This window comes from Paralichthys olivaceus, chromosome 11 (assembly GCF_024713975.1).
Source record: "Paralichthys olivaceus isolate ysfri-2021 chromosome 11, ASM2471397v2, whole genome shotgun sequence".
Classification (NCBI taxonomy): Eukaryota; Metazoa; Chordata; class Actinopteri; order Pleuronectiformes; family Paralichthyidae; genus Paralichthys; species Paralichthys olivaceus.
The window spans coordinates 25475853-25492461 of NC_091103.1; the positions used below are offsets into that span (position 1 = coordinate 25475853).

A 16609-nucleotide genomic window follows, 5' to 3' on the forward strand; every position below is an offset into this window, starting at 1 on the left:
GAATTGTATTAATCAGCAAATTAGTTGATTTTCCAGCCTTCACCTTCAGAGAACTTTTGCAATACAGTGTTCTGTGCTTGGTGCTACATTGTGTCATTCATATAACCTCTCATTTCCTAAATATCCTAAACTTTATTGTTGTGTATTATTGCATACACCCACAAAATGAAATTTTACTTGTGTGAAATGAAAATATAACACTATGATATGAAAATATAACACTATGATAAGTCTGATCCTATTTGCATGCCATCGCAAGACGCTGATAAGTCCCACGAGTTATTTACACAAGTAGCAGATTTAAAAACGACCCTATTTCAAAATAAAACAAAGAGGAGGTCACAAGAATAGGTGAAGGTATTTGAGCAGAACATATAATCACACACACTACCTTAGAATATGAGTCCAGATGTGTTAATGTTCACTTGACATCAGTCATTTCATGCTTTAAACTTGAGAACTAAAGGAAAACAAGGTGCAGACCAGACCTTACGTGTTTCCTATGTAGTGGTAGCTTGGAGAGACATTTGGCCAATAACAGTGAATATTTTGAATGCAGCAGGAAGTTGTGTTTGTCACTACAGTTAGCTTGACCCCGATCTCTAACACAGCCTACCAGTCTGTGTGAAGAAGACTTCCGGTGGTGTGTCATGGCGGTGGCATGGTGAATCCTATAGAAAGGGAGAAATCTTATTCCCCGTGCTGCTCTCCCGTCAGTTCAGGGCAGATTTTCTTGTAGTAAGAAGCGTGTCCGCTCCGGCCTTGCCCCTTGGATCAGTCAGCACACCGCTGCAGTTTCCCTTCGCCCGGCCATGGCGGCTCACAAACCCGTGGAGTGGGTCCAGGCCGTGATCACCAGATTCGATGAGCAGGTAAGATGGGCTGATTCGGGGTATGGGTGTAGCAATCCGCGGCAGTCCCACGGGCCTAGCAGTCGGTTCGACGGTGCATAGGCGCAGACAAAGTCAATTTATTAACAAAGTGATTTAAGCAGCGATTTTGCTTCTGCTCTGAAATGTGTCTGTGTTTGTCTCAGCTACACAACGACGGCGAGGATCTCTCTGTAGCTACCACATTCTACACAGTCGTATAGCACATTATCCCACATCTGTCCCATATTTTTACTGTGCTAATGACGGAGCGAGCCGTCAGCTGATAAATAATACACAATGCTATTTCATGACAGCCTGCACACAAACCTCTGTGGACGTGTTCTACCTCATAGCCGATGGCTTTCGTACGATAGCATGAGAGCTATTATTATCAGGCCTAGCTGTCTAATGTAAACAAATAAGATGTGACCGAGTTAGCACCGTGCAGCATCACAGAACCGGACAACCGAGAGATCAGGGGGGTCGGCCCCCAGTCCAGATACCCAGTTTGAAGTCGCCGTTAGCTTTTCTTTATTGATAGCCCAGAGTATAGCGAAAAATAATTAAAGGCTACTGCAATTGGCAATTGGCCCGATTATAAACCCGATGTGCCCCTTCCAACAATCGTGTGGGTGTTTCTAACTGGAGTTCAGTTGGTGCCGATTATCTGCTCAAATAATCCCGAAGTAGGGTTAACAAAATGATCTTAATGCTTTCGATTGAGTGGGGGTCTCTCTGATCTCGAAACTTAAATATCAATCATGTTTGATATTTACCCGCAATAGCCAATGAGAGCGAGCTGACCGGGAAGCATCACCAACCAGATGTTGCATACTTGTGCAGCTTAGACTAAAAAAAACAATACATTTCCAACTCACCTCCAACTAGCACTGCAAAATGTATAAGTTGCAGCACCGGCAATGATTTAATACATTTACCGTTCTTTTTTTTCACATGATGTCGGACCTTGTTTTTCATCTGAAGTTTTCCACTCTCCAGTTCAGAAAGACCAAAAAGTTGTCGCTTTAAAAAACAGAAAAATAATCTTGCAAGTTTCAGTAACATTCCAAGTCTCTGGAATCGCCACTGTGAAATCGTTTCCTACAAACGGCAAGTGTGTGGTCTTCCATTCTGGCCAAAGCATCTATTGTGTGCGTTGTGATGATTAGAATAATTAAATATTGGTTAAATCTGTCATTATGTCTGTGGACTCCCATGTTTTAAAATTGGTCGAGAGTTGAAAATCCTCTGGTGTGCACCAAGCTTCAGTCTCTCCAAAGAAACGCTTAACAACTGCAAAGATTGTGAATTTTTTTGTTTGGATGTGTTCGTAGTAAAGGGTTCTGTAGTCTTATAATCCATCACTGTATATTTACAGATTTGAGTTTCAGACATGAAGAAACATCATTAGTAAGGGTTAAAGTTTTTATCCTGCAAGCTGATGTCTCAATTATCACTTTCAGGTAGTTGAATATGAAAGGGGAAACATCAACAGAGAAGATATATCTTTAGATTTTCAAAGAGCTTGTAGATCCAGTTGACATTCACAATAAACCTCATTTCATTGTTATACAGTTTACTTACTGGTTGCTATTGTAATTATTATATATTGGCAGGGTTTAAAGTAGGGCTGCACAATTAATCGTCCTAAATTATGACCTCGATTCACACCCACATGCAACCTCATTTCTAACTGACAATGATTAGTCTGCATCTTAGGGACTTAAGCTGTAATGGATCAAGAGCTCCTACTTTATCCCAATGACAATGCTGTGATGTAGAGTAGCACAGAACTGACAGTAAAATTAAATGAGTGAGAGAAAAGCAGAGGAAAGTTTAAACAAAAAACAACAAAATTAAGGGGGGGGGGATGTGGGCCCTTTGAGAAACTCTCTTGAATGTGTCTTCTTGTCCACTTGTGATCGGATTTTACTTCCCACCTTTACAAGAAAATAAACACGTGTCAGTTGGTATCGCGAAGACCAAACAATACTATTTCATCTTATTCTGAGTTCACAGAAGTGTCTGATGACGATGCTTGTGTCTGTCAGTTTGTGTGTGTGTTTCTGCAAGTGGGAGAAAGAGAGAAAGAGCGTGCGTCAGGAGGGGCTGAAGGAATAATGAGCTGCACACCGATCTGCAATGAAGAAAGATTTTACCCATTGAAAAAGATAGAAATCATATTGTGGCCGGTGTTGATTCACAAAGAAGTCAACATATGGGCACTGAGAAGTGTACAAATACTTTTGAATCATTGTGCAATTGCATTGGGTCACAGAATATCAACTGCAAAGGTGGTTTCTATATGTGGCCCAGGAAGTGTTTGTGTTTACAGTAGGGGTGGGAATCTTTTGGCACCTCACGATTCGATTCGATTACGATTCAGAGGTCAACGATTCGATTATAAAACGATTATTGATGCATATTCAATTTATGTATATTGATGCACTTTATCACAACATTTCTTTTTGTCTCACTGAATACACATTCATCACTTTATCAATTTTTAAAAACAGTGCATTTGTAATAAGAAACAAGAGTTGAAATCATTTCCATTATATTTTATTAAACTAATGGAAATGCGTGCAAACTGGAAAGTTACAACTTCGTTGTACAGAACCAAAGGTAACAGGTATCTTGAATCACATAAATTAAAATGTTTCCTTATACACATTCAAGAAAAAATGTAAACAAAGTTTGTGCAATACAGTTGTATAGTGTCGGGATGGATGTGTCGTTGAAATAGTGTTGGGATGGGATGGTGTATTTGGGCTCCAATGTATGCAGAAGTGCTCGAAATCCCTGATTTTCCACGACGGAATACGGACGCAAATCCTTGGCAATAAATGCTGCGATGGACTTCGTAATTCGCTTCGCCTGTTCCGATGAGGGTGGCAGCTTTCTAATTGCTTCCTCGATTGTTCTCTGGTCGGTAGCGCCACTAGTCGCAGCGACAACAACCTGGAATCGAGTTAGATGGCTTCTCATGTTTGTTGTGTTGCCAGAGTTTTTTATTTTAGCGCGACACAGCTTACATATAACGTGGCTCTTGTCCAGTTCGCTTCTGCCGTCGACATTATAGAAGCCGAAGTGTTTCCACACGTCTGCTTTTAAATTAAAAGGAGCTGTTCGCATCTCTTGGCGAGATGAGTAGCTGCAGTCATTATGTTTGTTTTCCTCTGTGCGGCGTGTCCGCTTCAGGTGCGCTCCCCGTAGTGTCCCGGAGATGACGCGTACCGCGCTTCTTAGTTCCGCATTTTAGAACCATCTGTATTACTTTATTTAAATAATCGAAATTTGGACGTGTGTGAATCGATTCAGAATCGTCCCTGTCCGAATCGCGATGCATCTAAGAATCGAAAATTTCTCCCACCCCTAGTTTACAGTAGTGATGCATGGATTGCTGTTATAGTCGCAGACTCATGGTTGAACCCCTGGGTAGGGTGGGAAAAATTAACATTTCTGATCAATAGTGGATAGGTTTGAGTGGGTGAATTAGGCGTCACACATTATTAATGTGAAAATATTTATTTCATTCTCTAAAATGTTAACGACTGGGTTTTATTGTGTGTGTGTCTCCCATAGGCTCAATGTCCAGAGTTCAATCTGAATATTTACAAAGTCTGTTTCAGTTTAGAATAGAGTTACAGTCAGGTTAGGTAGAGTGTAGGAGAAGCAGATGGAGCAGCACATGTGCTAATGTTTGGGCTACTGCATAGAGGTGTGGACATTTCTGATTCTTAGATGCATCACTATGCGGACTCTGCATTGATGCAGTGACTGAACATAATAGATTCATGTTTTCCGCTACATCTATTGTTTAAGTGGTTTTCCACCACTGAATAATTATAACCACCACTGAGTACATATAACCACCGCTGCTTCAGACGCACATTAAAGGTTAAAGTGACTGGAACGATCCGGAGTCATGACCCAACACCATAGATTGATAATTAAGTACACGTGTTTGTGTTAGAAGAGAGAGACACACACACACACACACACACACACACACACACACACACACACACACACACACACACACACACAGTGTTTTAACTTTATTGATGCAAGCGATGCCCCTTTAATCCAGGAACATAAATATGAATTCAGCAGGTTTTTATAAAGATCATTGGGAGTAAAGTGTGAGTGATGAGGAAACATCATAGGGGCAGAGACACTTGTAGACCTGCACAGAGCAATGCGCCTGAGTGCATTGGCGCTGAATTGATTTATATTGTGATATATATCAATATTGATATGGTTATTCCATCTTCCCAAGCCCTACCAACAACTCAGGAAAGTAAACAGAAAGTGTAACGTCTGTGTCGCTACAATAGCAACAGCGTTCCTATATACAATATGTACCGGGAGAGAACAGAGAGAGAAAGAGAGACTACTGTAATACAGCATGAAGCCGTGCATCTTCCGAGAAAAAATATATAACTATGGTGTCCCTCCTCTCGCGAGTCACATAATTTACAGTGAGATCTCCTCATGTGAGTGACATTTTGTTTGTGTGCGGTGTTGCTTGTTAGTGTGTGCGAGGCACTTTACTGAAATGTTAGTTGAGTAGATGTAATTGACGCAAGAACAGCCTTATTTCTACACTGAAAAAAAAAAAAAATCAGGAGTTCAGAGCGAGAGGAGAAATGCTTGTTTACTTTCGGTTTCTGGCCAGCTCCGAAGCAACGGCTGTCTCACTCTCCCTCTCCCTCTATCCCTCTCCCTCTCCCTACTAACCAGTATAAATGTAGCCGAGAGTTTAATTCACGAGTAATAGTATAATAAGGACATGAAGAATGTGGCTTGAACCAGGACAGTATGCCAGTTTTTTTTTTCACAAATAGTCAATACTTCGCCCCCAAAACAGAACAACTTCCGTTGGTGACCCTTCACAATAAAAGTCCCTAACAGATACTCTGCTTATGATTACAGGAAACACAAATTCACTTACCAACCTTCCACAATAAGGCAACTAAATAAAATAGCTTACATAAATTATTTTTAAATAGCTGAAGGTTACACTATAAAACTAACTTGTTATAGTGTATAATAATAATAAATATTTTAGTTCATTAGCTATATTATTAGCTATATATTGCTTGTCGTGTTTTTTTCTTTCTAAAGTATAGATAATCGTGAAAAATGTGAAACTGTGATCTTTCCTCTGACAATAATCCTGGGACCACAATTTCCCAATGCTGGAGTGTTTTTATTTTCAAAAAGGTGTCCTACAGGAAGTGTCTGTATTCGACAGATAAACTTTTAAACCGAGCTGAAAGATATTTTCCCTGTATTCTTAACTATGAATACAGGTAAACTACAGTTTTATTGAGCATGAAAATAATTAGCACACACAAAATCCCTGTCTGTGTCCAGCGGCAACCAAGACTATAAAACTATAAATGCGACCCTGCACCGGGCAACACCATATCCATCTACCTCCCAAAGGCACACTGAAATAACAGACGTAACATCGTTTTATTTAGCCAAAGATATGTTTCCAATAAATACAGTAAGCAACGAGGACTTCATTCATCTCCGCATAGCGCTCTTTCTCCCTGTCCACACACACACGTTGCACTTTGTGATTGCACAGTTAGCCCTTGGTAAATGTTTAATTCTTGGGTCAATTATATATTTTTTATTATTTAGCATTTATTCTTATTTAAAGTTTCATTTTACACTGAAAACTGTTCACATAATATGTTCAAAAGTAGTGCAATAAAAATACAGATGTTTTCCTCAACATGATGAGTAATCGTAATTAATAATCGTGATTACAATATTGATCAAAATAATTGTGATTATCATTTTGGCCATAATCTGGCAGCCCTAGTGTTGGGCAATAAAACAATAGCAATAATTTTTGGGATGTAACTTTTCCTGGATAGAAATTTAAGATATGTTGATGTAATGTCGATATAACTCATCCCAACTAATGATGGGCATGATTACGAATCGATAATTGATCATTAAGAATTTCGTCGATCACGTTATATTTTTATCGATGAAATGATCGAATAATGCGTGGAGGTACCTATGCACCCCGGCAACGTCAGTCCCCTCAGAACTGGAGGTGACTCAACCAGAAAACGTCCCATGTAATAACTGTTGCTCCCTCAGTGATGTTTAACCAACAACAAGCCTTTGTCACACAGTGCCTGGAAGTCATGATGTTTCTTAAGGTGTGTATGTTACATGTTTTTTCTTTAATTGACTATTTTTGAAACCACAGTATCAAATCAGACCCCAAATACAAATGATGTGGACTCCGGTTCGGGAAAGTGACGCCAGTACTGAAGCACCTGAAAACTTATTTCCTCCTCCTGACTTCATAGACTTCGTCATCTGCAGGATTTACTCTGTGTCAATAAACTATCGAATAATGCGAATAATGCGCGGAGGTACCTATGCATCGCGGCAGCATCAGTCCACTCAGAGTGGGTGTTTTCGGCGGCTAGACTGACGGTCACCAGGCTGCGGTCATGTCTGACCCCTGTCAGACCTAAGTATTATTATGTTTTTGGTTAAGTTATTGTTTAACAAGATTTTTTTTATTATTATTATTTTGGAACAAACGAGGGTCAATTGTGTTTAAGAGCGCCGGCTCGCAGCTGCAGGCTCCTCTGCAGGCTCCTCTGCTTTAGAGCGCAGCAGCGCACATCTTCAAGTCTAACCATTGAAAGTCAGTTTAACTGCTACAAGAGTTGTTCTTTTCGTAATAAAGATCTCATCCAGGAAAACACTCTGTATTTTGTATTTTCATTGCATTTTTAATATATAAAAAGTTAAATAATGTTTTTTAATTAAATTTTTTTTTTACTGATTAATCGATAATTGATCCTCCCGACGATCGATTAAGAAAATTTAATCGAAAGCCCACCCCTAGCACACATAGTGTTAGGAGGAGCAGGAGCACAGGTGCTAATTTTTGGGCTAAACAGAGGTGGGATGACTCGATGCAGTGACTGAACATAATCATGATAGTTTTAGCGGATTTCCACCGCTGAATATTATGAGCACCACTGCATCAGGACCAGGACGGACGCATATTAAAGTTCTGGTTGTCCTGTGTTCAGGTCTATGTTGGAGTCTGTTTCCTCACTCCCCCTCTGACCTGCGCACACCTTACCAATGAACACCATCACTGATCACAAGTTATTAGGACACGTACAGGACTGACTTTTATTTTGTACTTTGATTTGCTCTATACTTTATGAGACACATGTTTAAACATGCTACATAATACGCTAATAATGTGATGTGCATAGTCAGGACATCACATCCGCACACACACTCCTGCAGACAGAAGTTCCTCCCTTCACAGATTATGACTCACAGGGTATCTTAACTTAATTGTTGCAGAAGAAGCAACACCCTGTTTATCCAGGAACATAAATATAAATTCAGCAGATTTTTAAAAAGATCAGTTCTAAGTGTGAGTGATTAGTAAATATCAGAGGAGTGGACTCACTTGTTGACCTGGGCAGAGTAATGCTCCTCAGTGCAGTGGCACTCATTTAAGAAAAGATAAGATCAAACTTTGTTAATCCACACACCAGGAAAATGAGGTTGTTACAGCAGCAGGCACATCAGAATGAGGTAGTCAAGAGATTGTTATTAAGATCAAAAATTTAATAAAAAAAAGTGCATGACTTTGTGTCGGTATTGAAACCAACATTTTTGGTATTATGACAACACTATTATGTGTGTGTCACTGTGTGTAAAATCCCTGCACTGAACATGACTGTACCATCAAAAGCACAGAGCGCATTGGAGATCACTTACAAAAGATAAAGAAAAACTACTATAACTTTCAAAATTTCCAAATTATGTCCCAGTGGGATCTTAGTGGGATCCTAACCTCCACAAAGTTAAAGGAGAAGTTTTTTTTTTTTTTCAACCTGGTCCCTATTTCCAGCATATGGTATGTAGATCTACTCACCCATAAAGGTTTGGAGTAATTTGGAGTCCTTTGGATGCTTTTAGATCCACACGCGATCGGCGTATATCCATACAACGCAAGGGATTGGGGCATCCACAATACAGCCTCTAAATAACGCATTATCTGCCGCGAAACTATTTATTTACTATGAATCGCCAGCACTAGTCCCCTGTGAGTCCATGTTGGCGCGTTTACATCCTGGGCTTTCACTGGGGTGACGTCACCGAGGCGTGCAGCTGGCAATCAGCTGTGTTTGTTTACACGTGAGTTTGCTGCTGCTAGTTTTGCGCAACATGGCAGAATACTTATCAGGTGCACTACGGTACAGTATTTTTTAAAGCAGCTGTGTCCTGGTGCTCGGGCGTATTCACCCGGTCTGTTGATTAAACAGGAAGACAACTTGTTCTCGGCTCGCTTAGCTAACGCTAGCTCCGAGGCTGCTCGTTAGCCCACTGAAGTTAGCTAGCCTTTGACCGGGTGAATACGCCCGAGCACCAGGACACAGCTGCTTTAAAAAAATACTATACTGTAAAGCACCTGATAAATATTCTGCCATGTTGCGCAAAACTATGCTGCAGATAATGCGTTATTTAGAGGCTGTATTGTGGATGCCCCAATCCCTTGCGTTGTATGGATATACGCTGATCGCGTGTGGATCTAAAAGTGTCCGAAGGACTCCAAGTTACTCCAAACCTTTATAGGTGAGTAGATCTACATACGATATGCTGGAAATAAGGACCAGGTTGAAAAAAACAAACTTCTCCTTTAAGATCCCACTGATGTGTGAAGTAAACGGTCTGATTGCTCTCAATATATAAACACTCTGGTGACACATAACGCCATGGTTTCATAACATCACAATTTCATAACCGTAAGAATTGTAGAAACTACTAAAAAGGGAAACCCAGTTCCCATAATGAGGAGCACTTGGCAACTGTGGAGAGGAAAAACTCCTGAATTTATGGGGAGAAACCTCTAGCAGAACCAGGCTCAATGTGGGGCGATTATCTACCTTGACCGGTTGTGGTGAGCAGAGAAAAATGGGGAGGAGATGGGTGGAAAAGAGGGGAGAGAAGAGAAAGAGATAGTGGGGAGGAGGGTGAAAGAGATGAGAGAGACTGGGAACATTTGTGCACCATCAGGTATCAGCTCTGACTAGTTAAAATGTAAACAATAGCAGTGTAAAGATTATTAATGATAACAGCAACAATTCATATAATAATGAATTACTAATGAGTAATTAATAAATAATTGTAATAATTATAATAATAATAGTTGTTATCCTGCAGTTCTGGAGTCAGACATACCTGAAAAGAGAGAAGGATTATGGGAGGACAAAAGACACAGTTATAGACCTGTAGTAAAATAAATTAATTAATGTGGGGGGGCAAAGAGAAGGGGAGAAGTGTCCAGTGGATGATGGGAGTTCTCCTAGCAGTGTAGACCTATAGCAGCATAACTAATGCCATGTAATTCAGGAAAGTTATCAAAACTACTGACCCATCTATTCCTCTAACCCTGAGAAGCAATGATTTGACATTGAGCCTGCTAGAGGCTAGAGGGAGTTTTTCCCTCTCCACAGTCGCCAAAGTGCTGCTCATTGTGGGAACTATTTCTCTATGTTAATATGATTTTAAGGTCTTGACCTTCTATGTAAAGTGCCTTGAGATAATGTATATTATGATTTGGCGCTATACAAATAAAATTGAACTAAGGGATGGTTCAGGACTCACCTGATCCAGCCCTAACTATAGGCTTTATCTAAAAGGCTTTAATGCAGAGATGGTGTTGTTCCTCCCAAACCCAGAGTGGGAGCTGGTTCCACAGGAGAGGAGCCTGGTAGCTGAATGCTCTACCTCCTGTTCTACTCTTACAGACTCTTGGAACCACAAGAGAGCCTGTGTTTTGTGAAAGAAGTGATCTATTTGGATAATACAGTGTTGTCAGGTCTTTGATCTATGAAGGGGTTTGATTGTTTAGGGCTTTATATGTGAGGAGCAGGATCTTGAATTATATTCTGAATTTTACAGGGAGCCAATGTAGAGAAGCTAAGACAGGAGTAATATGATATCTCCTTCTAGTTCCTTTCAGCACTTGTGCTGCAGCATTTTGGACCAACTGGAGACTTTTTACAGATTTCCTGGGGCATCCTGATAATAAAGGGTTACAGTAATCTAGTCTAGAGGTAACAAATGCATGGACTAGTTTCTCAGCATCCTATAAATAGCCAAACGTTACACTATAAAAACTTACCTAAAGGTGACTATCTGGGTTTCTCTGAGATGTTTAGGGCCAATTACAACAACCTCAGTTTTGTCGGTATTTAGAAGTAAGACGTTTTGGGTCATCCATGCCTTAATGTTCTTGAGACATTCCTGAAGTTGAACTAAGTGATTAGACTCAACAGGCTTCATAGATATGTACAGCAGGGTGTCGTCTGCGTAACAATGGAACTGTATGTGGTGCTTTCTGATGATGTTGCCTAAGGGAAGCATATATAAGGTGAAGAGTATTGGTCCAAGGACAGACTCTTGTGGAACTCCATGACTAACTTGCATGTGCATGGAGGGGTCATTGTTGACATTGAAACATTGAAGTCTATCTGATAAATATGATTTAAACCATTTAAACTTTTAATAGTGCTGTTTCTATGCCGTGATGGATTTTAAATCCTGACAAAGTTTTCCAACAAACCATTACTATATAAATAATCACACAGCTGGTTAGCAACAGCTTTTTCTACGATTTTGGAAATGTAATGCTTATGATGAAAGGAAACAATTTCACTGTAAAACCTTCCACAACAAGGCACCTAAATAAAAAAGATTACATACATTTTTTTTTAATAGCCAAACCATACAATATAAAAACTAACTGGATATAGTTAATGATAATAATACATAGTTTAGTTCATTTGCTATATTATTAGCTATTTATTGTTTGTCGTGTGTCTTTCTCCATCTATAGTATCACAATTGTGAAAACCGTGGAACCATGATATTTCATCTGACAATAATCGTGGCACAAAAGTTTATATCATGACATCCCTAGCTGTGAGATTGATTCACTGGCACTGATAGAGGAGTGCCCGAATGGAAGGAGGAGGACACGGGTGTTAAGCGTAGCAAAGATTTCTTGGCCCATGATGATGACATGCTGATATAGATTATATATATCTATGATAAAAACACAAAACAGCACAAATCATGTACAAAGCAATAAATAATTTACTTCCTGGAAACATACTACTCATGTTTATGGGTAGTAGGGCTGTCAACGAATATTCTAAATTCGAATATTAAAATAAAACAGTATGGGCATTGCGCATAGAGAGAGAGAGAGAGAGAGGGAGGGTGAGCGACGGAGCTGTGTTTTTTTACGGTCTAAGTTTTACGGTTAGTTAATTTACTTATTTTGTAATGTGTAGGTATGTTTTCTGTTAAAACTGAAATAAAAATACCTATACAATTTGGGCTGGTTTCAGATCTGTTCGGCAGGGTTTTTCAGCCGAAACACGGGCACTCCCTGCGACCCTCTGTTCAGCAGGCAGTAGTCTCACTCACTCAATCAGTCACATACAAACACACAGCTCTGGCTGACGTGCCCCCTAAACTCGCAACATACACTCCCACTACCTTCAGCTCACGTCAGCCACAGAGACCAGTTATTACCTTTACAGTCTATGGTTATTTTGAGGTTGATCTGATGAAAGCTCTAGGAGGAGTACAATTTTGTAGCACGTGAAAATGCCAAAAATCAGGCCAAATTTAATTTTCAAACCAAAATTGCTGACATCCTGTTGGGTGTGGCTAAGAGTGTTGAGAAAAGAAAAATCTGTTGCATTTGGTGTTCGTTGACATCAGGATTGGGTGATATGGAAAAAAATCCTATTCTAATCTATTAAAGTCCTTATCAAATCTCAGTGATTTGCTACTCTCTACTTCTTGTCAGACTTTAAATCGCCAAAATATCTGTATGCTACCAAATTACTTGGACCCTTCTTTTCAACAATGTCCTCGTCTCTTGAGCCTTTGTCTGTGTCCGTTGGGGTCTCTTCTTCGGTAATGCTATCGCTCGAGTTTCCGTTTTCTGATGTTTTTCTGTTTTGGGAGCAAGGTATTGACTAGTTGTGAAAAAGTAAACAGGTATACTGTCCTGGTTCAAGCCACGTTCTTCATGTCCTTATTAAATTATTACTGTATAGGTGAATTAGACTCCTAGGTACATTTAAAATGGTTAAAAGGAAGAGAAAGAGACTACAACTTCCTGTTTCACGGCAAAAAATTGAAATGTGACACCACGCCAAGAATGTGCTATCTGACAAAAACTCACTAAATCTGATTAATCCTCTAGGAGGAGTACAATGTGTATGAGTCGCCAAAAATGACCACTTAATCCATAATGCTGTCTTCCTGTTGGGTTTGTTATATGGGTCCTCAGACTTTTTTGGGGTTACACTTTTGGGGGTGCTATCAGGTAAATTGGGCATGCCCATTATTTTAAGGTTGCCAAATATTCGATTCGTTGGGAGGAGAAAAAACAAGATTCTTTCAATAGGGCCCTCACAGAAGTTGCTTCTATTGTGGCTAATAATTGTTTTCCTCTGGATCCTGCAGCACTGGAGTCAGAGATACCAGTAGAATATAAGAGGGAGAGAGAGACAGACAGAGAGCGAGAGACTTTGCGTGGGAAAAAATTAGGGCTGCATCTATCGATTATTTTTTTTTAACATTTCATTTAGCTGACACTGACAACATATATCAACCATGAGAGAGATGTGTCTTTAGTCTGTGGCAAAAGATATGTAGACTATCTGCTGTCCTGCTGTCAACGGGGAGCTTGTACCATCTCTTGGAGCCAGGACAGCAAACAGTTGGGATTTTGTTTTTTGGTTAGCTCACAGTGAGGGAGCAGCAAGCCAATTGGCAGATGCAGAGCGGTGGATGGGCTGGGGTGTAAGGTTTGACCATGTCCTGGATGCAGGCTGGACCCAATCCGTTCACAACATGGTACGCAAGTACTAGTGTTTTGAAATGGATGCAGGCAACCACTGGTAACCACCGCAAACATTGGTAAAAGGAGCAGAGGAGTGGAGTAGTGTGAGTGAGTGAATTTGGGTAAGTTGAAGACCAGTCGAGCTACTGCATTCTGGATGAGCTGCTGCGGTGGGATGTGCTATCCCACCGCAGCAGCTAGCAGGTAGACCAGCCAGGGATTCAAAAAAATTAATAAAAATAAAATAAAACACAAATATCCACTGGACAAATACCATTCAAAATATCTGGTAGTGCAATCAGTTTTCAAATAATGACAAACGTGCAAAGAAAAAAAAAGCAACATAAAGGGCTTCAACATTCAAGTATGCCTACCATTTAACAAAAGTGCTAATAAATGAACTGTTTCAGAGGTTGAGTTTTAGGAACACAAATTATTCAGCTTGTTCTGACATTAAATAAAACCTCTTAAAATTACTTGGCATCACACCCTTAAAATAAGTTTTTTATATTTTTCTTTCCCGTTTTTCACAGGTTGAGAGATAGGAAGACAAGCTGGTCAACTCTTTCAGGCTTGAGACATGATCTCTTACATGTAACTATGTTCCCACTAGCACTGAAGACCCGCTTAGATGGAAAACTAGTCGCGGGGATACATAGGTTTTTTTTTGGCAAGCTTTGCCACTAATGGGAAGTTGACCTCATGCTGCCTCCACCATACAAGAGGATCTTTCTCTGCATCCAGGTCAGCTGTCTGCAGGTATATGTTGAGCTCCAGTTCAATGGATGTTCTGCTTGGCTTTGAGGTGCCTTGGCCTGTGGGTGCTGCTGGTTTCTTGAAGTAGCTGGATAAACTCTTCTTTGCCTTTTTGGCTGCAGGAAGCTCTGATTCATCCGCAGCAGCTGCAGGGACAACGGAGTGGAGACTGCTGGTGCCACTGTTTCACCTCCAGCCACCAGGTGCTCCATTTCTGCAGCAGCTCTTGTCTTCATGTCTTCAAGTCGATTCTCTCTTCCTTTATGTAGGCTGTTTAAATCGTGGATCGAGGAGTGTAGCCATGTCAAGCAGCTTTTCAGTGGTGGTGTCGTCGTCATATTTGTCATTGAGGAAGTTCAGGATGCCCTCTTTGATGGTTCTAGTGAGTGGGGACTCGTCATTCCTGAGACTTGAGGATTTCATGCTTGAAGAGATGCAGTACAGGTTTAACATAAGAACATACTTCTCCCCAGACAAGGCATCTGTAAATTCCATGAGATGACTCAAATGCTTGTCCATGGACTCTAGAATTTCCATGTCTTGCCTGGTCGGGATCAGATGCCTCACCTTCTTGTCTTCTGCTTGCAGACCCCAACTGCACGTTTCACAGCCACTTGGGTTTGAGGAGGAGGCATTTTCAGGCTGTTCTCGGTTACAGAGATACAGAAGAAGGTTAAAACTTTGTATAAGTGTAAATTGTTTACATTAAAACATGTTTGGACAGCAGCAGATAATTACAATGTAGGCATTTGATATTTAAATGTATAGATCAGAGTTATTGTTTAGTATTTTTCAACACAACACTTTGTGAGTCAAATGTTGCCTTCGCAGTCATTTAGACCCATCTCAGTCTCAATTAACACATGCACCAGTGCCTCCTCAGGCTTGTTGTGTTGACACATTTTATATTATAATAAAAATATATTAAAACATGTTTCAACAGTCACACTACAGCAGATAATTACACAAGCATTTCAAACCATATATGTAGGCCTATATTAACAATTTAATGTAATATTCATTGTTAATGTTGTGCTCCACTCACCTATGGCTAGCTGCAGACGGTGCCCAAAGCACTGTAGCCTGTTCCACTCATTCCGTTGCAATGCACTGATGTTATTAGTTGCATTATCTGTGGTCACACAGATAAGCATATCTTCACGCAGATCCCAGGATTGAAGTGCTTCTCTTAGGGCTGTGGCTATCATCACTCCCGTGTGTTCTACAGGGAAGTAGCTTGTCTGTAGGCATCAGCTACTTAGTATCCAGTCGTTGTTGATAAAATGAACTGTTAGGCTCATATATGGCTGTGTGACTGCTCGTCCACAGATCAGTCGTCAATGCATAATATTCCACACGTTGAAGTTCCTCTTTCACCTTCGCATGGCATCCAATATGCGGGGCAGCTGGACATAACTGAAGTGTTTTCGATCAGGCATGTTGTATCTTGGGTCAAGGGTTTTGAGCAGTGCCATGAAGCCCTTCTTTTCAACAGTATACCGGGGCCATGTCTTGACATATGAATTTAGAGATGGCGTCTGATTTTGCGGTGTCTGCGGGACTGCTTGTCATAGGGGATGCCTTTAACGTGTCATTTTAATTAAAAAAAAAACATATAAACAATAGAGGGCTTTATTTTACGTTAGACATTTTTATATCACACTACGACATATATCGTAATATCGCACAGCACTAGTTTTGGGCATGACCAAAACATGTGAACCAAGTTGGCAGGGGACTGGCAACATCTATTACACGCATCTCTTACATCTCTGGGGTAAAACTTAGACAGTCTGCAGTTAGTGTAGTAAATTCTGTGTATGAGTTTGCATTGAATCAGCCCATGGCGGGCACAGCTAGAGGAGTTGTGGACTAGCTCAAGAATCTTGTCCCATTGGCCATCTTCTATATTGAATCCCAGATCTTGTTCCCATGCTTCCCTAGTTTTAGGGGGACAGTCTAAAAAATAGAGTCCATGGCACTGCAGATATGGGAAATATTGCCTCTCTGTTTGGGATCCACTGTAAAAAGAGTG

At 40.4% G+C, this 16609-nt stretch overlaps 1 protein-coding gene across 16 annotated transcripts in view; it reads left to right on the forward strand.

The window, feature by feature from the left end:
* The first annotated feature begins 612 nt into the window (after positions 1-612).
* nf1a (neurofibromin 1a) overlaps positions 613-16609 on the forward strand; it is a 186462-nt gene continuing 170465 nt past the window's right edge. For all 16 annotated transcript variants that reach the window (XM_069534939.1, XM_020088252.2, XM_020088255.2 and 13 more), the window contains exon 1: positions 613-872. Coding sequence is in view for 15 of the 16 variants with exons in the window: in XM_020088252.2 (XP_019943811.1) it covers positions 813-872 (60 nt within the window). In the remaining variant the exon portion in view is untranslated. The remainder of the gene's footprint in view (positions 873-16609) is intronic.